The following is a 22862-nucleotide window of genomic DNA, read 5'->3' as shown; positions in this document are numbered from 1 at the left end:
TACTTTTGGTTTTGTTAGATGGGTGTCTGAGAGTCAGGAAGTTTCCCATCTTCCTGAATGAATGATTGATTTCTGTTGCTGGGTCTCTTCAGCTCACTACAGTGAGCCTCTTGAGGACTTGAATGACTCTAGGGATTCTGTGGGTTGAATTATTTGTGACCTGGGATCCATAGTCTAAGGATGTTGTACCAAAGAGACCAGGGAATAAGTGAGCTCTGTTGATGAACAGCACTGATATACATGGCTTCTACGCCTGTTTTGAGCTCTGCCATTGCATGAATTATCAACTGAGCCTTCAGGCTGATTGCATCTGCTTGAATACCTCAGTGAGAAGCAGGCATTTCACAGAGATGCCACTCCAGGGGTTGGATGTACGATGTAGTGGAAGGATCTTGGCATGGTGGGAGGAAAGAATGCTAGACTTAAAGTGTCTGACTTGGGTTCTACAACTTTGTGTGGCTCGCTCTCGCGCTCTCTCTCTCTCTCTCTCTCTCTCTCTCTCTCTCTCTCTCTCTCTCTCTCTCTCTCTCTTTTTCACTTAGAAGTAGAAAAAGAGGCAGTTGTAAGAGAAGGCCCCCAGAGGCAGAGATGTCCACTTTTAGGAGAATTTTCGGCAAGGTGTTCCAAAGATGATTTTTACATTGGGCCTCAAAGAGAGAGCAGGGGACAGAGATAGTGAAGGGAGAATTTTCACAGGAAGATGTCAGAAGGAAGTTTGAACTGAATGACAAGCACCAGTAGTCCTGTTTGATTGGAACAGAAGCGTCTGTGTTACTCAGAACGGACCACGGGTCCCTCGTGAGTGATATGCACTGGTACTAGTTCTTAGGTGATGAATGAAGCTTGCCTGGTCAGGTCCATGCCTGATCTCTGGGTCTTTGTGTCTCCTCATTCTACCCTGGACTTCCCAAGCCTTACATCCCACGGGGCATTCCCTGGGTTCTCACACTCTGTGCACCTTGCTACAGACAGTCTTTTATGTTAGTCTGAACATGGGATCTGCAGGTCTCTGCTAAGGCTCCACAGCACAGACCACAGTGGAATCCTGACCTGGATTCACCCTCCGGGCAGACTGAGCTACCCAAACTGAGCTGTCCTTTGACGTGGTCAGATGAGATCTTTCCTCGTGCCATAGTCGCTCTCACTGGTTGCTCCTGGGCTAATGCTATAATGTGCTAATGGTAACCAAAGTGAGAGGGCACGAGCCATGTTGAAGCTGGGGCTGAAGCTGGAGAATATGAATTCCTGGACTAAAAGCTTGTTAGCTATTGTATAACCCGTGGTCAGTGAGGACGCGGTTCCTCTCTTGGTGTCTTGGCTACTTGATGTAAGAGAAGAGAGCAGTCCATTCCATTGTCTTTCAGCCCCTAGTTCTGTGTTCTCTGAGAATCCTGCGACATCTCAGTCGACCTCAAGCCTCGGCTGAAGGGAGGGAGATATAGTGCATTGGCAGTCTTTTAGCAGAGCATGGAAACCATGTGGACTCCTGACTTCTTCCTGCAGGCCTTGCAGAAGTTCCACCAGCCTCACTAGCTTACATTTTCTCCAGAAGAGTGGAGTTATTCACCTTCCATCACGTACCATGTCCAATATCCCTTGGTACCTTAGTTCCCAAACTCATAATCGAAACACACTCAGATCTGTTAAGTCGATGAGAAATTGAGGTTCAAAATACTTGTTCAGCATGAGACTTGCTGTTTCTCTTCTGAGTGTTTCCTCAGAAGCTAATTACTTTCTTGAGACCTTTTATTTTATCTGCCTCTAAAGCACTCAAGAGGTTTTGGGCTGGAAAGCTGTGTTGTGGGTGAGAGCCCCAAGGCAGGTATATGCATCTGTTCCTGGAGAGAGAAATGGAGTGCATTTTAAACATTCTATAGGCAACGCAAATGATGGAACATTTATCTTTGCATCTGAATGAAGCCTACAGCAGCTACATTAAGCCCTACAGTGTATCAGGCTTAATGCTCTTCATAATCATGCACTGCGCCGTTTAGGCATAGATAGCAAAGAGCTGACATGAATGGGTGTAATTAGTAGAGCTTTTCCATAGCCAAGCAATATTTGAGGGCTCTCTTTTTTTCCCCACCCCTAGTATCTATTCATCCATCGTGAGATATCTGAGTGCCGACGGTGCACTAGACATGGAGTAGGTGGTTCTCAAACGGGCCTTTGTGCTCCGTTCCATTTAACCATCATGTGTCCTGAACAGGCCTTTTAAGCTCCTGACACCACCATAAGCGCATAAACACAGGTTCTCTTCAGCAAGCCCTATGGCCTGTGGAGTAGACACCCACGGCATAGTTAGCTTCAGGCTGGGGTTGCAAGTTGTGCCACCACACCTGGTTACATTCGAACTCTGAGATCCAATGATTTAAATCCAGTTAATGAGGAAGCTGCTTGATTTTTTTTTTTTTTCTAGGTGAGCGGTGAGAGCTTAGAAAGAAAAGCAGTGGCACCTGTTGACGGTAGCTGGGAAGAGCAGTTACTGCGCTTTCCCATTAACAGCCGTTTAGTCTCTTCAAGCTGGGTTTTAAGCTGTGTGAGTTACATTGTATACAGGCTACCATGGACAATAAAGAAGTTAAACTGTGTCTGAATTGTTTCACTTGCCTTAGCTTATTCACACGGTGGCTAATTTAACAAAGCTCTAGTGGTAAAGTAGTTCCTAACCCCAAGGCACAACAGTGGAGTCTCTTGTGGAATTTAAAATCCATCCCCAGGTTCCAACCTACAGACTGTGATTCTGCTGGTCTGATGTAAGGACCATCATAAGGACCAATGTGTTGGCCTTGTACACCCAGGTTGGAGAATCTCAGAAGTGTGTCTAGCCTTTGGACTGTAAGGTATGCCATTATCAATTACGAAGCTCATACTTAATCAAGTTGTTGGGTTCCTCCTCCTCCTCCTCCTCCTCCTCCTCCTCCTCCTTGTCCTCCTCCTCCTCCTCCTCCTCCTCCTCCTCTTCCTCCTCCTCCCTTCTCCTCCTCCTCCTCCTCCTCCTCCTCCTCCTCCTCCTCCTCCTCCTGTTGCTGTGTTGTTGTTGGAGAAAAGAAATCTCAAAATAGTTTAAGTTTCCAATGGTGTGTCAGGCTGCATTCATAACTATCATGGACAGGCTACAACTTATTTGCCTGCTTGTAAGCAAATTCGTTTTCTTTGTAGTTGTCAGAGGCCATGCTCTGGCTTCTGCTCTCTGAATGTTCTGGATGTTGTGTTTCTCCATGACCATTGTCTGTGTTCCCCCACTGTTTGTCCCCACTCATCACCTCTGCCTAGGAATAGAATATGAAGAATCAGAGTACTAAAGATGTCTCAAACAGGGGTGCACTGACGAGGGCCTGGACACATTCAGATGAGTTTTTAGAAATATTTCCCCAGAAACAGTGAGGGGACTAAGGGCATGAGTAACATTGACAAGGATGACTCATGCCATGATGGGGCATAAGAGAGAGAAGATGGAGAGTAGAGCTAAGAGGATGTGTTCTAAATATACCAAGGCAATACAGCCATCCAGATTTCATGTAAGGAGAAAGAAAGAGAGATCCCAAGAATCCCCTGTTATTTCTGCCTTGGGAAGTCAAGGAGATGAACAGAAGGGTTAGGGTACTGGAGAATTCTTCTCTGGACATGGAACCTTTGGGTGTCTCCACATCCAATTGCCCAGAAGACAGGTATAAGACAGGTGTAACTCTCGGGACAGCTCTGGGCTGGAAAGTGGGTTAGTTTCATATCTATTGCTGTGATGAAATATCCTGCTACACTTAGGGGAAGAGGAATTATTTCTGCTTACAATTCCACATTGTAGCCCACCATGGTCAGGGAAGTTCAGGCAAGAACTTGAGGCTGCTAATCACAGCACATCCAAGAACAGAGAGAATAGATTCATTCATGTTCATTTACTTTCTTGTACCCAGCTTGATTTTTTTTTCCACTCTTATATAGTTCAGGACACCCTCTCTAGGGAGTGGTGCTACCCACAGTGGACTGGGTCTTCCTATGTCAGTTAACTTAAGACAATCCCTCACTGACATGTCCACAAGGCAATGCAATAGAGATAGCCCTTCACTGAGACTCTCGTGGTAGCTGGTATCTGACAATCATAGCTTGTAGGTGACAGACTCATGGAAAAAGGTAAGCTTCCCTAAGGGATCACCTGGAGAAGGGAAGAGTTATGTTGCAATTGACCTTCAGGGAAGCCCTAAATTTAGAAGACGGGGGATAAAGCAGTCTGTAGGAAATGAAAACTCCTGTATTTTATGCCAGGTCAAAGGAAGTCAGTGGTATCAAGGAAGAACTTATGTTTTAGGTGAATTTCTTAAGTTCCCCAGATCCAGATCCCAACTGAATAGCTAGTTAAGCAGAGGTTCTTTTGTTCTTTGCTCATATCTTTCCTTGTGAACCAGTTCCAGGACCAAATGAAATAGCCACACTTAATACATATATGTGTCACCATCACCACCAGCTAGTGACACAAACCACAACACACCTGTAAAGCCCAAAGTCGCAGAAAGCGTTTCCCCTGTTGCCCCAAAGGACTTTAGTTTCAAACAGAGAAGGCACCACAGAACTCAGTGACTACCTATGTCTGCAGCCGCAGGATAGAGGATCCCAGGAGGCCGTGGGGATTGTCATTCAGGCCATTGCTCTATGAGCAAAGATGCTATCAATTCCCACTCATGGGGGAGGGGATGCTGGCCCTCAGTCTGTCCTTGCTTATATGTTGGGAAGGTGGACTGAGTGGAGCATTCAGGGATTCTTTCTCTCAGATGTGGTGCAGACAGACCCACTGGGAACAGCACTACCCAACACAAGTTGTATTGCTTTCATGTATGTATCATACTACACGCATGTAGTCTATAAACAGCTCCCGGCTCCTAGGACCTCTGTGAAACAGATATGGGAAATGCACATATCCTTTACACAGAAGTCCATTTTCATCTTACCAAGTAGACACTTGAGACTCTGGCTGCTAAGCACAAATTATGCAGCTTTCTCTGTGTATTTATGACAGGTTTCTGAATGGCTTGAGTTGAGTTCTGGGCCTGAAGGGAGTGGAGGGAAGGGGAGGGCTTGGCAGGATGCCAGGACCCAGTGGTCGACGTATTTGGAAACAGCCTATTGTCACCCTCACCCCTGGAACCTGGGGTCTGCAGGAGCCCTCACACAATGCCCTTCCTTCAGATATCCTGCACCATGCTCTTACCTCTATCAGGCCTGGCTCTTTTGTTGTACCTCAAATGTTTTGCTTGCATTCATAGGCCCAGACTTTTCTCGTAGCAACAATGTCTTTTATGTAGCTCCTGGTCTTGGGACAGAGCTCCATTGTGTTAAAGTGACTGTAAAGGTGCGACTCTTAGGTCACACCTTAGTCAGCCTCCCTGAAGTTTTCCTGTATCCTTCACCTAACTTTACCTCAAACCTAACCTTCCTCTCCCTAGCTTGCCCTCTCTGCCCTGTTACCACTCCTCTCTGTTTTTATTGCTTTTTAATTTTAATATGGGTTTGATACTCCATCTCAGGTTGTTTCATTTTGTTTGAGTTTATTAAAGCAGACAGGATACAATGTTGCCGTTTTGAAACAGTCATCCTTTCCAAGTTTCTCTGTGGCTTTTCCCAGTCTCCTAGCCAGCACCCCTGTCCATGGTGCTGACCCAGATGGCTTCATTGAACAGTTTGTTCCTGTTCTCTAGCATGGTGGCTTCCCACTGCTGCCACAGTAGATGTTCTTTGTATCAGTGGTGATGTTGACAATGTAATTAGAGAGTAGACAGCAAGGAAGAGTAGATTGATTATCCTGGGGTAAATAGAATATTTCCTGACACTCCTGTTCCCGGATGATTTGTCACTATCAAGAAAAGAATAGAATGGCTGAACACCATGTCAGACCTGATGAGTCCTCTCTGTGCTTCCGCAAAATGAGATGTCCTCTCACTCCTGATTTACAAGTAGGCTGGGTACTAGGAGCCTAAGCATGTGACATTCTCACTTCATCTTCTCACAGAGATTCTAGTTCAGAGATTCAGATCTGTGCCTGTCTGAGACTCCACACAGTTAGCCCCATTCTTGCCATGAGTGACCCATGAGGGCAGGGTCACCAGACTGGTTTTACAGGAAGGAAGCTGCACAACATATATATGATATGCACTATATATATATACACACACATATGTGTGTGTGTGTGTGTGTGTGTGTGTGTGTGTGTATTGCCACTATATATATGAGCATAGCTATACTCATAGCACAGTCCAGGTGCTGGACTATCCATCCAAAACCTTTTATCTGATACTCTTAATCATGAGACTTGGGCTTTAGGGCATTAGATCAATGATTAACACCTTAGTAAAATTGTGGAGTAAGTGTTTTGATGACACAGTGTTTGGGCAGAGAAGTTGACAGTGAGCCAATCAGTGCTGAGGATGCCTGACTTGTATTTCACCTTGTATCAGGGCTAGATTTGCTAACACTGCTCCATTATTCTAGAAAGGAATGGTCATAAAGAAGGGTCAGCGTAGAGCAGGGAAGGTTGAACAGGGCAGAAACGTGCGTTCTTTCTTTCTAGCTCAGGCATCGTGAGCACATTTCTTGGACCTGCTCAGTTTCTGACTTCTCTTAAGATACAAAGACTGAGACCTGTTGATTTTATGACCACTGAGTGTGAAGTACATGACTAAGGGCTTTGCAAACACCCAGGCATGGTATAAATAGGCCAGTAATTAAATTAAAAAGCAGTTGTACATGAGACATTATGAGGCATGAGATGACTGAGTACCGGGCATTACTCTGAAATGAACAGTGGGTAATTGGTTTGGTCGGGATGACTCCCACGGGCCTTTGTTGAAGAAACTTCAGGTAGAGGGAGTACCCCAAATGCAGTCCTGGGTAGGGGTACACTGTGCAAAGACTAAGTGGTCAATGTGGCTGACTCAGGAAACCATCATATAATCTTGTAGTGGATATGCAGTGCACAGAGTTTCCTTTGTAACATGATCAAGTGACTTACAGAGCCTGTCAGAACCGGGGCTCAACATACTCAACACTCTCGGTAGAATCCACCAAACTCGTTAATGGCCTTACTCATTAATGGTGTTATATGTCGTAGCGGGGTCCAAATGCCTGGACTCGATCTGATAAGGAGCTGATAGCTATTTAACGTTTTGAAAAGGGAAAATGTGATTAGAGCATTGATTTAGAAGGTTAATCTGGCAAGGGTATAAGGATACATTAGAGACTTCAGTACAAATTCAAGGCACCAATCAGAACAGCTTAGGGCTCAAGGATCTCAGTCTTAAGAGATGCCAAAATGATTGGCTAGGTTACCAACCATGTGCAAAGCCAGACAGCCAATCAGTAGTAGGATAGAGTTCCAGCTCAATCGGCTTTAATGTCTGTATCCTGGACTCTATCTGGTTCTGAGTCAGGAGGACAGCTAACATGGGAAGAACAACATGGAAGGTGGTATTGCCCCATCACTCCATGGGTGGACACACGGTAGTGTACATACCTCACAGGCTTCTCCAAAGGAACTTAGTGGTCTAAGAAGTCGGTTTATCTGATTTGAGCCTACATGGAAGAACCTGTCCTTATTTATAGTCACTAATTAATTACTTCTAGCAGTAAAAAATTAATCAGTTACTTCCAGCAATAAAAAGACCCCTAACCAAAAATGTTATGTGTGTACATATATATACATATATGTATGTGTGTATTTGTGTGTTTATGTGTATGTATGCATGTCTGTGTTTGTGTGGATGCATGTGTATATGTGTATGTGCATGTGTGTATGTGTGTATGTGTGTGTGCATGTATGCATGTGTGTATATGCATGTGTATTGTGTATGTTTATGTGCATGTGTGTATGTGTGTATGTATATATATGTATGTGTGCATATGTGCATGTGTATATATGTATGTATGTGCATATGTGTGTATGTGCATTGTGTATATACATGTGTATATATGCGCGCGCGCATATGTGTGTGTGTGTGTGTGTGTGTGTGTGTGTATCTCTCACTAACTTTGAAGCTCACCCATTGGTTAGATTTGCTGGCCAGCCAGCCTCAGGGTGCTCTTGTCCTTGCTTCCTCAGTGCTGGGCTTACAGATGCACAAACTGCATCCCATCTTTTATGTGCCTACCAAGGATCTAAACTCGGGTCCTCCGCTTGTGCAGTGAGCATTCTATTGACTGAGCCTTGTTGCCGGAACAATGCAAAGAGTTTTAAAGTCAAGGATAGAGAGCTGTGATGCTGGTGAACTCCTGGCTCTGTCTTTGCCTCCTCACCCCGCTGGGTTTGATGATTTCACTCCTTTAATCTTTTTTCTTTTGACTTTTTTTTTTTGTGACACTTAACACATGAAGTAGCCCCTTTGTTTTTCCTTCTTGGCCACTTACCTTTGGCCTAGGCTGCCCATCTCCTAAAGCGCCCCACCTCTTGTGTGCACCTCACCTCTTGCGTGCACCATCGCCTTCTCTGAGCAGCACGTGCTCGGTTGTCCTCAGTGTTGTGCACCCTGACACTGGGAGTGGAAGGCGATGAGAATCCCTGCTTTCTGCCTCATTTGTCTTTGTCAAGGAAGATGTTTTACCCAGATCCCTTTGCTGTTCAATTTCCTGTGTGAGCTGTGCTATAGCAGGAAGCATGGGGCACAGACAAGCTATTGCATTCTGTGTGTTACTCCCCAGGATCCTTGTTAAATGGAACAGTGCATACCTCTTCATTCCAAGTGGCTCTCTGCTGAGGACCAAGGGTCAGTACATCCTGCATTCATCCTCTTATTATGGAATGAAAGCTGAACAAAGCTCCCAAGTCTTAGACTGCCCAGTCTGGTTCTTGTCACACACAGGTAGCTCTCAGGGTAACACCAGAGAGGAGAGGTGGCCCAAGTCATACAGAAATGACTGTTGCCAAGGTGAAGCCAGGCTATGCTCCCAGTCATCTTGCTTAGACCTAAGGACCTGATGACAATCGTATTGAGAGCAGAGGTAGCAGGTGACACCTGACATTGTCTCTAAGGTCCAGTAGATATAACGTAAAGCAAAAAGACAAACAGCAAATGGATGGAAATGGGGCTGGAGAGATGACTCGGCATCTAAGAGCACTGGCTGCTCTTGCAGAAGACCTAGATTTGGTTCCCAGCACCCATATGGTGACTCACGAACATCTGCCACTCCAGTTCTAGATCCTCTTCTGGCACAAGGCACACACATGTAAAAACATACATAAAACCAGAAAACATCCACAATAAGTAAGTTGAATACATACATACATACATACATACATAATACATACATACATACATACATGGGAAAGAGCCTGTTTGAAGGCTACCTTTTAGTGTTATGGGAGCAAGGAGAAAAGAAATGGGCTCCGATAAGAGCGAAATAGCTTAGAGCAGAGAAGGATCTCAGAAAGCTGTGGGAAGTGTCACCACCCAGGGACTAGGAAATCCCCGAAGGTTTTCACATAATGGGCTGGGTAGCCAGTTTTAGGATACATGTGTTCACCTGCATCTGCTTTCTATCCAGAGCCCCTTGGCTCCCTTTCTGAGTATTCGTTTCTGTGAGCTGAGACCTCAGCGTTCTATGTTCGTGGGGACTGAGTGGATCCGGTTTATCCCACTCCCTCCTCCAGATCCTTCACATGACTCTTCCAAGCGCTCACACCTCCCGCTGGCCTCTTCTGTCCAATCCCTCTGTCTCTCTCCAGCAGGACAGGTTCCTTTATGTCATCATCCCTTATCTGGTTTCTCCGCATTGGCCCTGACCTGAAGACAGCTGGTGTTCTGTATTTTTGGTTTATGTGTTGCACTCATTCTGATAGTAACTAGAGAGGCAATGTAGCCCATCATGGAAGCCTCTCAGTTACTCTGTTCCCACTCTGCCTAGGAAACCATGGGAGCTGGCACCAGGAATCCTGAGTTTTAAGCATGCTTCCATTTGGGATAGGAGGGGATTAGCTCTACTGAGCCCTAAGCTGATTGTAGCTCACTAATTGACGTCAAGTACATATGCGGTACCAGGCACTGTTATCAGGACTGACAACTGGAAGTAGAATGTCAGCCTTCCTTGTGGTTTTGTGAACGGAAGGGTCGAGTTCACCACCTTAAGCAATTTCTTACCCTCAACTGAGTCCCAAATGTTTGTCATTCCTCTCTGCTTTGAATAGCTCTGTTCTTGGGGTGGGGGCAAGAAGGGATGTACCTTTCATTTCTTATGTCTTCCTGTGTTGCCTTTTAAAAGAATAACTGTAGTCATTTTTCCTGTGTAAGGTATCCTCTTTTCTTAACTTGAGTTTAGTCTCTCATCCTGTTTGTTGAGATGAAGGTGGCCGCATACCCTTTGTGCAATACATCTGTATAAACAATGTATTCCACAGTGTAGTTATACAATGTATAAATCCATGCAATCAGCATGCTTGATACAAGAGAAGACCCTTGTATCAGAATTCAGTGGCACAGACTATGCCTGTTGGAGGAACAAAGACAAAAGGATGTATATGTTCTTAGGAGAATAGGCACTGTTTTCCTATTTGTAGGGTAAGCCACGGATACACCATTCTTCCACTCAGCGATGGAAGGCCCGTTTGAAAACCCTACTCCAATCTGCTTCCTTCCTTCCCATTTTCAGAGCTTATGTAGGCCTGTGAGCAAAGGCAGACTTTACAGTTATTCACATTTATCTCCAGGAGATGCCTTTTACCAGGTTGGCCCACATCAGAGTTTCTGGCAAGGAGCAGCACCTTGCCATGGCCAGTGACTGACCAGAACTCTTTCCCTTCCAGAGATGAAAAGAACCAATCCATCATAGTCAGCGGAGAGTCTGGAGCAGGGAAGACCGTGTCAGCCAAGTATGCCATGCGCTATTTTGCCACAGTTGGGGGCTCAGCCAGTGATACCAACATCGAAGAGAAGGTCCTGGCTTCCAGTCCCATCATGGAGGTAAAGCATTCCCGGGGAATCCCGGGGTTGAATGTGGTATGGGCAATGAAGAGAATCTTTGTAGCAGCTCACTTAGGCAGCACTGACACTCTGCCTAGATCAGGAGAGAGACGGTAGAGACGCCTCTGAAACTCCAGATCAAAGATAATCTCACCTGGTCGTGTCCTGCAGGGTCCTGTGTTAGGTGGAATGGCTTTATGCTCTCTGTCCTTGCTGTAGTAATGTGTAGATTCTGTGAGTGCTGTAGTAATGGCCCCTGCCTCCTGCCTTCTGTATCATTGCTTCCTCCCCTTCTTACTGCTAGCCTGGATCAGAACCAGTAGATACTTTACAGATCTCTCTGCTTGAGAAGGCGGCTCTCATGCAGACTGAGGCTAATTAGTTGAAACTGGTTCCTTTCGTCTTTGTGGAGAAGGTGATAAAGGAAAGGCAGCAAACTTGTGACAGCAACCCTTCTGCTGAAGATCTTTGGAAACAGCTACCTACGATGGAGTAGCCAAGGCATGCATGCCCTGTTTCTTTACCCTGTCTGTGTCCTGTCATCAGCTAGGACATTATGACAGGAACCTGGGTTGACTGTACTCAGAGAACTTGAGCTCAGGCCAAAGTTGTTTCTAAAAATTAGATCTTGCTGTAGCTTATAATGGTTTAGAGTCAGATCTGTCTATCTGTCTGTCTATCCGTCATCTATCTATCCCTATTCCTATCTCTCTCTCTCTCTCTACCTCTCACTGTCTCTATCGTTCCTCTTTGAAGGATTTATTCTGATAGAGCAGAACTAAATGTCTTCATAGTCTGGTTCACTTCAGTTCTCTCACTGTTTGGGTTTTCCTTCTTTTGCTGGCCAGGAGGCAGATAGAAGGATGCTGCTCCCCACCGCATGGTTAGCTATCTTTCTTTACACAGTTCCAGGACCGCTTGCCTAAAGAATGGTGCTGCCCATGGTGGGCTGGGAGGAGACCAGCTGCATCAATTAATAATCAAGACAGTCTGTAGCAGACATGCCCACAGACCAATCTGATCTAGGTAATTCCTGTGTTGAGAATTTCTATTCAAATGACTCCAGGCCATGTTAAGTTGGCAATCAAAGCTAACTACTGTACTCACTCTCGAAGCCAAGGCTCTTTTTCTTACCAAGGTTACATTCAGCTCACTCTTTCTCCAGACTTGGGCAGTCCCTTTGTTTTATTAAGAAAAAGTATAGAAGTGTTATGAAGAGGATGGGGCAAAAACGACGCCCAGCCCAACCAAAAGCCATGCACATTTTGTGCCTCAATCTTCTGGGTGTTAATCCTACTGTCACTAGTTTGACACCTGCAGAAGGGTAATATGGAGCACCAAGGGAGAGGAAGTGAAGGTGTTGACAAGCCACAGAGAAGATTTGCAGGGTCATCTGCTGAACTAACATCCTGAAATCTGGAGTCTAAGCATGAAAAGGCTCTGGGGAAAAAAGGGGGAGAGAAGGGTACAGAGAGGAGGAAGTAGAAAGCCGATGCTGACAGGAGCATGAACAGCCCCTGTGGAAATGTAGAAATGTAGAAAATATCCAACAGACCAGCCACAGGAGCCTGAAGGCACTTTAGATGCCAAGGGAAGGATGCATGTGTGTTTTGGTAACTCTGCAAGTGATTATATTGTTGAAAATAGTTTTAATCAAGTTTTATAGAAAAGCAGATTCCTTTTGCTTTCTGAGTATGTTGTTAGCACACAGAAAACTTCATTGTTGCGGGGTAAGAGCTGTATTGCTAACAGTGTCTCCCCAGTAGACTGATGTGCGGTGAAAACATCTTCCCTGATGGCGTTGAGAGCCGTCCTATTGGTTCCAGGGGTAGAGGTTCCCTGACACAGACCCATAGCCACTTGGCACAGATGCCCTGTGGTAAGGAAAACCCCACCCCGTTTGATATTCCTTCCTTTCCACCACTAATGTGGACTTAGTTCCCTTAAACCTGGAGCCCTCCTGGGCACAGCGTGTCCGCTTGTCAGGGGGTTTTGGTGATGTTATTGAAGAGCAGAGGTTCTTTTTCTAGTTTGTGAGCCTTCAGATAAGTGATTCTGCCATTTTAGTCTTGTTGAGAGTTGGGGCTTGTTTGTGAAAGTGTAAGGGACACGCTTCCTCGGAACCCTCACATTGAACCTTGCCTATTCAGAACATCAAATGACGACCTTGTTGGGTTTTACGGGGGCTGTCTGGTTTTAGTAATCTATCTATGAAGGGTGTTGGAAAGTTAGTTTTTCTTCCCCTTATGAAGAGAATCCTTGACAAAGCTGAATGGAGTTTGTCTGGGAAGGAAGCGGAAACGGCCCAGTCGAGCTAACATCTGTTTGTGCCGCATGTCCTCGCCCTGTCAACCCAGACAAGTCATCACAGCCGTGGACCTTTCCATTGTTGTGGACCAACACATCTCCTGGACCTCCCACGGTCTCCTTTCTGTCCCTCTGTCCCTCTGTCCCTCTGCTTTCACCAAAGGCAAGAGTAAATTCAGAGTCTAGGGTCACAGCAGTTTTGGGTTATTTAAGCAAAATTTCTGCCTTTAAAATTGCTTTCCCAGGAAAGCTTTCCTTCCTGCTGAGTGGCAGGAAAACTGCCTGTTCTTTAAGAATTCAAAAGCTGGCTTCGTTATTCGTATATAAATGAGAACGCGGTGCAGTTGAAGGTGCTTTTACCAAGAGAAAGCTACAAGGAGAACGTTCATTTACACAGGGCTTTAGAACCGGTTGGGTGCAGTGGTGCACGCCTCTATCCCAGCACTTGGGTGACAGAGGCAGGAGGGTGGCAGAGTTGAGGTTGGCCTCAAACTCTGTGAGTTTGGCCTCAAGGAGTTTGAGGCCAGCCAGGAGACCGTAGAGAAACCTTGTCTCAAAACTAGAAAAAGAGAAGGAATACAGAGAGAGACAGAGACAGAGAGACGGAGACAGAGAGACAGAGACAGGGACGGACAGAGACAGAGAGAAAAAGAAATTGATTACTGTCTGGGAGGCTCGTAAAACTTTGGGCGCTGGACTGCACATCTGGAGTTTCTGATTCAAAAGGTCTAGAAAAGAGATCAGTACTCTGGGTCTCTCATGATCGCTGTGACAGTGATGTTTCTGATCCAGACACACCATTGTAGAACCATCCACCTGTTATAAAGACGAGGGAGACAAGGTTCTGACAGTGTGAACAGTGACAGAATCGCTGTGGTTCTGTAGCTAGCTGGCCCCCCACATCCTGATGCAGCTGTCACTCCACAACCTCATGCAACGCCCCCAAGGTTTTCATGGGTATTGGAGCATGAACCTTGTCTCCACGACGTTAAGTTTGGGCGAACTTTCTACCCACAACATGCATTAGTAAGTGGCTTTCCACAATAAACTCTCTTGCCCAACACTTGGTATCCAGTTTAAGCTACTTAGTCTAAGACTTCTGAAGTTGCAGAAGAAACCCGTGGGCACTGGCTTTGGTACCCTATGTGTGAGCTAGGCCAGCGCTTTGTAGCTCACACTGTGTTTTCTCTAAACCAGATTGGCTCTCTCCATCGATCAACTTTCAGCACTCAGTTGGTCTTTTAGGCAGATTTCATTGACGTGGATCTTCTTCTAAAGATAAAGCAGTTACTCTTGGCAAAGCAGAGAATTTTCTCTTCGATGCTTGGCGACTGATCCAAGTAAACATTAGTCACACTTGGAGTTCAGCGCAGGCGAGACACCTTGTTACTAAATAAGGCAAAAGGCATTTTCCAAAAATTTTATTGTGTAAAATATGCATGAGAAAACATTCCACTTTAGGTATATGATTCAGAAATACCTCACATTGTTTGTGTATCTACTGTTACCATCTGTTTCCAGAACTTTCTCATTACCCCAGTAGAAACCTTGTTCCCCTTGAACAATTACTCATTCCCTTACCTAGACCCTTGGCAAACCGATGTCAACCTCTTGTTTTTGACTCTTATTCCTCTGGGGACTTCCCGTGAATGGCATCATATAATACTGGTTGGTGTGTATCTGGTTAACTTTATTTGGCATAGTGTTTTCAAGGTTCATCCATATCTTAGCTTTTATCAATTCTGGTTCCTTTTATGGCTGTGTATGTAAATTCACCATGATTAGGGTTAGGGTTTAGCCATGTCTCTCCGGACAGATTCGTGGTTGTTTCTGCCTTTCGCCTCTTGTGAATACTCTTCCAATGGCATTGATACGGAAGTTATCAGTTTTAGTCCCTGCCTGGGAATACTTATAAATTATGGTGGTTACTAATAATTTAAGTATGCACGGAATTTGTCACAGCCTGAATAGACTGCTGAGTTCTCTGGGAAGGATGCTTTGGCACACTAGAAACATAAGAGCAACATGTGTCCCCCCCCAGAAGACCAAGGTGTGTGCATAAGTGCTCGGGTCTGAATGAGGAGTGTAGATATGAACTACCCTCGTCATGACTGTGTACATAACTATTGTCGTTCCGGCCCCAGACATTAACTCTCTGCCTTGTGCAACTTGCTGAATAGGAAACCATGAGCTTACGCACTCAGGGCTCCTCCTTCAATTGTTCACCATTAGTATGGTATCTCTGGGGGAAGCTTGAATTTAGTTGTGGAGAGGAAGCAGCAGAATTAGGAACCCTTGCTGGGAATCGAGTGTTGCCAACAGAAAATGAGAAACTTTTGTTCTACCAAAGCTGGGCGTAACTCTTTCGATATTCCAGGTTTAGCCTTCCTATGTGTCAGGAAGTCAGCTTGTGGCTTCTCCAAGTGTCACCGTTAGAAGCAGCTGATTAGTGGCTATTCCGCCCAGGCCCTGGCTCACCCCCAAGGGCATGTCTCCTTGCTGCTGCTGCTGCAGACACTTCTGGGGAGACAGAGAACTGGACATACTGAGCATGCAGAACTACCAGGAGGCTGAACTGGGTGGCCGCTGTTGATTTATGCGGACTGGAGGCTGGGCTGGGATTGGCTGGGCCAGCTTGGTCTGATTCGTTGGCAGTGCTAGTACGCCCTGACCCCATTCTTCTTAACAGTGTGTGAGCATTGTAGGAGGGATTTAGTCCTAAGTCTACATTGATTAGGAGAACATTGCTAATCAGGAGACCAGGGTTGGGGCAGGGACAGAACCCAAGTCCAGACTGGGATCATGAAACCAGACAGACAACCCTGAGAGCCACAGATACTTCCCCTACTGAAAGGAGAGAGGTCAGAGGTACAGTGAACTAAAATGATTTTTAAAATGATGAAAAAGAATAATAAAAAACCAAAGGTGTGAATTTTATGATTTTTGTCTTCATGTTTTAAAATGGCTACAGCTGTTTAACCGGTTTGGGCAGGGATCTGGTTCCTCCATGCCCTACGTCTGTGTTCTCTTACACGGGCTCACATTTAGCCGCCCCAACGTTGTCTATTTTAGACTCTGCTGCCCTTCGTCCACGCTGTGTTCTCTCCGCTGGGAGGACTCTCCTCTCTGGGATTCACTGCAGTTTTCTCTTCCCCAGCCTTTGCCATTTGGCTGGCAGGCTGTCTGCTCCCTCTCCGTGCTTCCAGACAACCCCCGCCTGCTTCTCTGCTAGAATTACTCATTGTACTACTGCCTATTACCATACCATTTACATAGGAAAGTCTATTTGAATTTCACCTTTCTGTATGCATAAACAGCAATGAATATGCCGTGGTTGTCTGTCTGTCTGTCTGCTCGTCTGTGCCAAGGTACCATTCTGTAGCCCTGACTAGCCTGGAACTTGCTGTGGAGACCAGGCTGGCCTTGAACTTACAGAGGTCCAACTGCCTCTGTCTCCCAAGTGCTGAGATTAAAGATATTGAACCACCACCACATCTGCCCTGTGGTGCTGGGTTTAGTGTCTGTTTGACAAAGCGAGACATTTGAAGTTCATTCGTTGGCAGTGGTGACAGTAGATTGTGTTTTATAATCTTCCACAAACTTGTGTTTAGCGTATCCAGTTGTCCTGTTTTAAGAGTGGTGAATTGAGGAAGTGCTGTGTTGCCATTGTTTTTTGCAACATTGTAATAGGCCAGCCCCTGTCACACTCCCAGGAGGACCAGACCATCTCCCTGTTGCTCTGTGTTGCAGCCACCAGTCATGCTCGGGTCTGTTAATCCATTGGAATTCTAAGATGGCGACGGTCATACTCAGTCGCTACTCCTGTATTCGCTAGAGGGAAACTCACAAAGAGAGGCTTCACCTAAGTGCCTGGCTACTCTAACATGTTAGGGGAGGGATGTGGCTGCCTGGTTCTTTACTTTGAAGCACATAGGAAGCCGAGAACCCATTCGGTGGAGCTCCTTGGGAGCTAGGGACAGGGCTGATAGTTGGCTGTTTTTAGTGTGGTTTGTTCCTGAAGGATACCTTCCTCCCCTCTTTCTTTTTTTTTTTTTTTTTTTTTCTTTCTTTTTTGTTCTTTTTTCGGAGCTGGGGACTGAACCCAGGGCCTTGCATTTCCTAGGCAAGCGCTCTACCACTGAGCTAAATCCCCAACCCCCCTCCCCTCTTTCTTGAGAGGGTAAACATGGGATTGGTGCTTCTGCACTCTGTCCTCCACAGCCCTCCACCTGCCTACGGAGCTGAGAAAGGCTTCAATGGGAGGGTTCATAGTGCTTTCTGTTTTCATTTCTGATTTGGCTCACCCATTAGAACTGTGGAAGCTGCCCCCATGTCAGTCAGTCTTTTCTGGTGTGAGTGGCAGGATCCTGGGAGACAGCATGCAGGACCGTGATTCTAAGTAATCTGAATCTAGACTTGAGAACCCAGAGAATTTAAATCTTGACTGCTTCCTAGCCACATGATCTTGGGCAAATTACTTGCCCTTCACAAGCCTTTATCCCTGTAAGTAGATGGAATTGATGGCCGTCTCTCAGAGCCCTTGTCCACTTTAACTGACACAATAAACAGCCCAGGGCCTCGTGTTGGAGACCTGGGAAAGTCTAACTTTTGCCGACATTACAGAGTACCATCCACTTTCCCATCTTTAAAACAGAGCTGCCTTACTGAAGTGTGACGGTCTGCCACTGTCCCATGGAGCTTAAGGGTCATTTGAGCCTGTTGACTTAGAAGCCCACCAGTGTAACTGTATACCCATCCTTTGCTGGAGGAATGGCAGGGTGTGTGCAGGGCCCAGGAAGATGCATGGTAGGGGATTTCCTGTGGCATCAGAGAAGGGTTGTCTGCCTGCCCTCAGGTTTGGATTTGAACAAGAAGGGCTGGTAGGCCTGGGGAGCTGTAGGAAGAGAGTCCCAACAAAGGGAACAATGTGGGTGAGTCTTGTGTGACCGTGGAGAGCTAACAGGGCTGTTGGAGAACGTGTTCTGGTTTTTAGAGCTGGGGACCAAGTACTAGGCTGGTGGGCTGCTGCTATGGGGTATGCGGCCATCCTGAGGTTCTAAAACTTAAAGGGGAGTAGAAGCCACTGAAGCATTCACACCAAGAGTACAATCAGGTTCACATTTTTCATGAATTGTTCTGTTAATCAAGAGGAATGTTGACTGCAGGATGCAAGGTCAGGCGTAGGAAATGTATAGAGGCAGAGGCAAGTTGACATTATCTAGGTCAGAGACGGTGGTGATGTGGGCCAGGTCCATGCAGTAGGACAGAGAGAAATCAAAGGTGCTTAGTCATGGGACATCACTTTGAAAACACTGGGGGTGTACATGGGTAGACCAGCGCTGGCAGAACCACTTCCCCAGCAGAGACAAAGGAATGTGGCTTCACTTTGCTCACTGCCAGGGCAGGGCAGGAGTTGTCCTCATGAAGTGTGAGTGTTAGAAGTCACTCTCGGGTCTGGAAAGCAGTAGAGAGGAGCCTCCAGCTCAGAGGCCAGCTGGAATTGGAAACTAGCAGATAGAACTCGGACCGTTGGTTGGACTTGGCTGGCCTGGACTAGGGGGTGGGTTTGGATCTTTCTTTCAACCTCTTGGCACGTCATATTTTCTAGGCCACAAAAAAGTTGTAGTGGGATTTTCCAAGTGTTTTCACTACCTAAAAAAAAAAAAAAAAAAGATTAAAATAAGGAAAATTCATTATTGGTGCGTTAGTTGTGTGACTCACAGAAACCATTACATGACACCAGTTATTTAATGACTGGCTTTAAAGAATATTATTGGCCGGTCATGATGGCACACAACTTTAATGCCAGAACTCAGGAGGGTTCCTGTGTGTCAGAGGCCAGACTGGCCTACAATAGCAAGTTCCAGGCCAGCTGGGGCTATGTAGAGACCTCATCTCAATAATAAATATATTTGTACTGTTGAACCTGTGGCCTTGCTGTGTTAGGAAATGACCCCTAGTATGGGTGACTTCCTGAGCCTAGTGGGTGGTCATGTCATTTGGTGGCCTTTCCAGAAAGTGCCATCCACCTGTGGGGTGGGGGTGGGGGAGCAGGGGGACATTTGGCCACTGGATTGCATGAGGGACGGACATAGGTTAGTCACAGCCGGTGACATTCTCCCTCAGAACTGTGGGCACGAGCGGGCGCTGGTTTGGTGGCTCCAGAACATCAGAGCCACCTGATGATTCTGGGCCTTTGCTTCGTGGGCCCAGGGTGACTGGGTTAGTTGTCACGTGTTTTCTAGACAGGAAAGAGGAAGAGGAGGAGAGGAATGGCAGGTTAGACTATCCCCTACCTGGCTGTCTGCATTAAGTATTCTTCTGCTCAACAACTGGCTGTTAAATGTGGCCAATAATCGTAAAGGGGTCTGAAAATCAGAAGGTTTTTTTTTTTTTTTTGGTTTTGTTTTAAGTAAACAAACAGAGCTTCTCACCCAGCCTTTTGTCTTCACAATACCAGAGGTGTGTACGGAAGGAGAGAAGGGATTCCATGCTGCCACAGGCCTACAGTCAAGAAGCCCATGGGCCACTGGGGCGGATGGGAGCTGCCTCCCAGCGCTCGCCCTCACTCTTTGTACATTCCTATTGTCTGTTAATCCAGGCCATCGGGAATGCCAAGACTACTCGCAACGACAATAGCAGCCGATTTGGGAAGTACATTGAGATCGGCTTTGATAAAAAGTACCACATCATCGGGGCCAACATGAGGACCTATTTGCTGGAGAAGTCCAGGGTGGTCTTTCAGGTGAGTGGCAGGACTTGGTCGTTTGTATTTCAGCTCCGTTGTTGCTCGCCCGCTCCCTGTGCTCACAGAGAAGCCTGTTTTTTAGCCTGGGATCAACGTTCTTGTTCTCTTTTCTTCTCTTCCGGAGTAAATACTCATGTGGACTAAGCCTCGGGTCTCCATAAATCTTTTACACAGCATTGCTTTGCCTGTCACTAGATCCAGGGCTAAAGAAAGGGCAGTTGGCTTTAGTCTTACTATTTGAGAATGTTATAGGCAGCCTGGGTTTCAGCTTTCGGGGGGAACCTGCTTGTTTGGTGGGTCAAAAGTATGTGTATGACAAGATAGATAGGTATATATGCTGAAATAAAACACATGCATACACATGTGTGCACATATTCACACACACACACACACACACACACACACACACACACACACACACACACACACACACACACACACACACACACACACGACTCATTTCTTCCCCATCATGGTCATTGGTTGTTATCCACCGACCCTCCTCTTCCTCCTGCTCAGCCATCCCTGGCCTCTGCCTCACCCCTTCCTTCCTGCTCCTGCCAATGGTCAGTGCTACTCGCAACCTCATCCATCATTCTCCTGCAGCAGCCTTGCCCTCTCCTCACTGGACTGAGGTCGCCTAATTCAGCAGTGACAGTGGTGGCCTGAGTCAAGTCTGCGGCCTCTTTTCCCTCGTGCACAATGGCTTCCCCACCCCCAGGGCCCAGCTGTCCTTAGGAACTCCCCAGACTCCCCTGAGTGGTTCCTTAGTCATGACTTCCTGCTAATGGGTAACAAATATTCCATAACCTTTCAGACCAGCTCCCCTTCCCTCACAGGTCGGTTGGGTGACCCTTCCTTCACTAGGCAGAGGGGCAGGAAGCTCTGTCAGGTGGACCTGGACCGACAAGCTGCCTGCATCCACCATGGCTTGAACTTTTCCCTTCCATGGCTGTTTCTACCCAGACCCCCTAACTATTTGAACACCGTCTCCCCAACCCCCTTCCTGCTGATTTAAGATCATTCTAGTTATGAGCGCCCACTGAAAGTCCCCAGAGACCTTTGTGGCTGCCTGGCCCAACACAGTGGGCAAACCTAGCTTTACTTACTTGCAAGTCCCAGAGGAGAAAGAGAGCTTCCAACAGGGAAATAAAGGTCTGAAGAGCATCTGTCAAGCAGCAAGGATTATAGTGTTTGCTCACGGACCCACCATTTGTGGCATGTTATCGGTGTTGGCAGAAAGGGAAGGAAATGTCTGCCTCCATGAAAGCCAAGATGTTAAAGTCCTCCCAGGAGAAGAAAAGACCCTGTCCTGGCAAATGGGAAATAAGTCAGCTGAAATTGCAAGTGGCCAGGGCACGGGTGGCACACCTGGGATCCTAATGACCAAGGAGGATGATCCTGGGAACCACTGCCTAAAACCAATCTCCTTCTCCTCCCCAGGCGGATGATGAGAGGAACTACCACATCTTTTACCAGCTCTGTGCTGCGGCCAGCCTTCCTGAGTTTAAGGAGCTCGCACTAAGTAAGTCACCCAGATACGCAGGGTCCTCTGCAAGGGCAGCTGCTGGGGCACACAACTAACACCTCCACCCAGAGCCCTTGGTTGTGGGTTCTTGTCTCAGCTATGCCCTTACTGTGGTCCTGTACCCTGGTCCCATCAGAACCTAACTGCAGGTTAGTAATGCAAGGTTAACTATAATTTCCAGGATACCTGCAAGGAACAAGCTATAGGGATGGAAGTGTATTTGCAGAGCAGTACAGGTATGGGGCTAACGGTTTGGTCATTCAAGTGCTTGCCGCACAAGCAAAAGGGCCTACATTTGAATACCCAGGAAGCCGTGGGAACACATCAGTAATTCCCATCCTGGGTAATGGAGAAGTGAAACCCTGAAGTTCCATGGTAACCCAGTCTGCCTAGCTCGAATAGTCGGCCTCAGTAAGAGGCTCTGTGTCAAACAGTAGGGGAGAAAAGAAATGAAGGAAGTCACCTCATGTGACTTTGGCCTTTGTGGATGCACACACACTTGCACAAGTGTATGTGTGTGTGTACATATATGTATACACTAGATATATACTGTATGTGCATGCATACAACATAATACACGGATTTTTCTTTAAGGGAAAAAAATGTGTTTTCTCTTCTGCGTCATGAGAAATTGGTCCCTTTCAGAGGACTTAGAGATCTATACAACGCTTGTCACTTTCCCATGACCAGAGCGTGTTAAGCCATGTCTTAGGGTTGAGATAGAAAGGATGCGAGCAGTGCTGGCCATGGCGAGAAAAGCTGCAGATCACACAGATGAGGCTCAAGTCACCACAGAGTTACAGTTGAGAGAAGTAAGATTCAGTAACCCTGGAGGGAAGTGGGACAGCCAAAAGTGCCTCAGCACCTCCATAGCCAATGCCTTGACTCACTTGTCCCTTATGAAATGAGTGAGCCCATCTTTTGTTTTCCCCATGAATGAATGCCTTAGCAAAGCCGTGCTGCTTTAGGGCATTGATATGGAGACAGAGCAGGGCAGGCTTTTATTCCAGGTATCTCTCCTTGGGCTGGAGCCTCTGCCTCATCTGTCTGGGGCTGGATAGAGTCTTGGTTTTGAGACCTCTGAAGCCGAGTGATAGCTGGCCAACCTGGAGCTGAGCAGGAACCTATTCTTGCCCTATTATCTGTACTTGGGTCTGTGTAGGAAGAGCTCTGGCTAAAAGATGCTGTGAAGATCTGGTTTATTGGCAAAGGTTTGTTGGTCTTTGTAGCTCTACTCTGAACAGATTGCTGGGGTTGTGTCCCCAAATCTTAGCCATCTTAAGGATCCAACACCAGACCCAGCTCATCTCCAGTTGTTAAAATCCATCAAGCGATGTCTTAG

The 22862-nt window shown here is 46.5% G+C and overlaps 1 protein-coding gene across 1 annotated transcript in view; it reads left to right on the top strand.

Moving 5' to 3' along the window:
- Myo5b (myosin VB) overlaps nucleotides 1–22862 on the top strand; it is a 297799-nt gene that overhangs the window by 147705 nt on the left and 127232 nt on the right. Inside the window, exons 5-7 of the mRNA XM_032885354.1 lie at nucleotides 10781–10937; nucleotides 19846–19989; nucleotides 21436–21517. Of these exons, the coding sequence (XP_032741245.1) occupies nucleotides 10781–10937; nucleotides 19846–19989; nucleotides 21436–21517 (383 nt within the window). The remainder of the gene's footprint in view (nucleotides 1–10780; nucleotides 10938–19845; nucleotides 19990–21435; nucleotides 21518–22862) is intronic.

This window comes from Rattus rattus, chromosome 15 (assembly GCF_011064425.1).
Source record: "Rattus rattus isolate New Zealand chromosome 15, Rrattus_CSIRO_v1, whole genome shotgun sequence".
NCBI classification, from domain to species: domain Eukaryota; kingdom Metazoa; phylum Chordata; class Mammalia; order Rodentia; family Muridae; genus Rattus; species Rattus rattus.
This window is presented reverse-complemented; position numbering and strand designations above follow the sequence as displayed.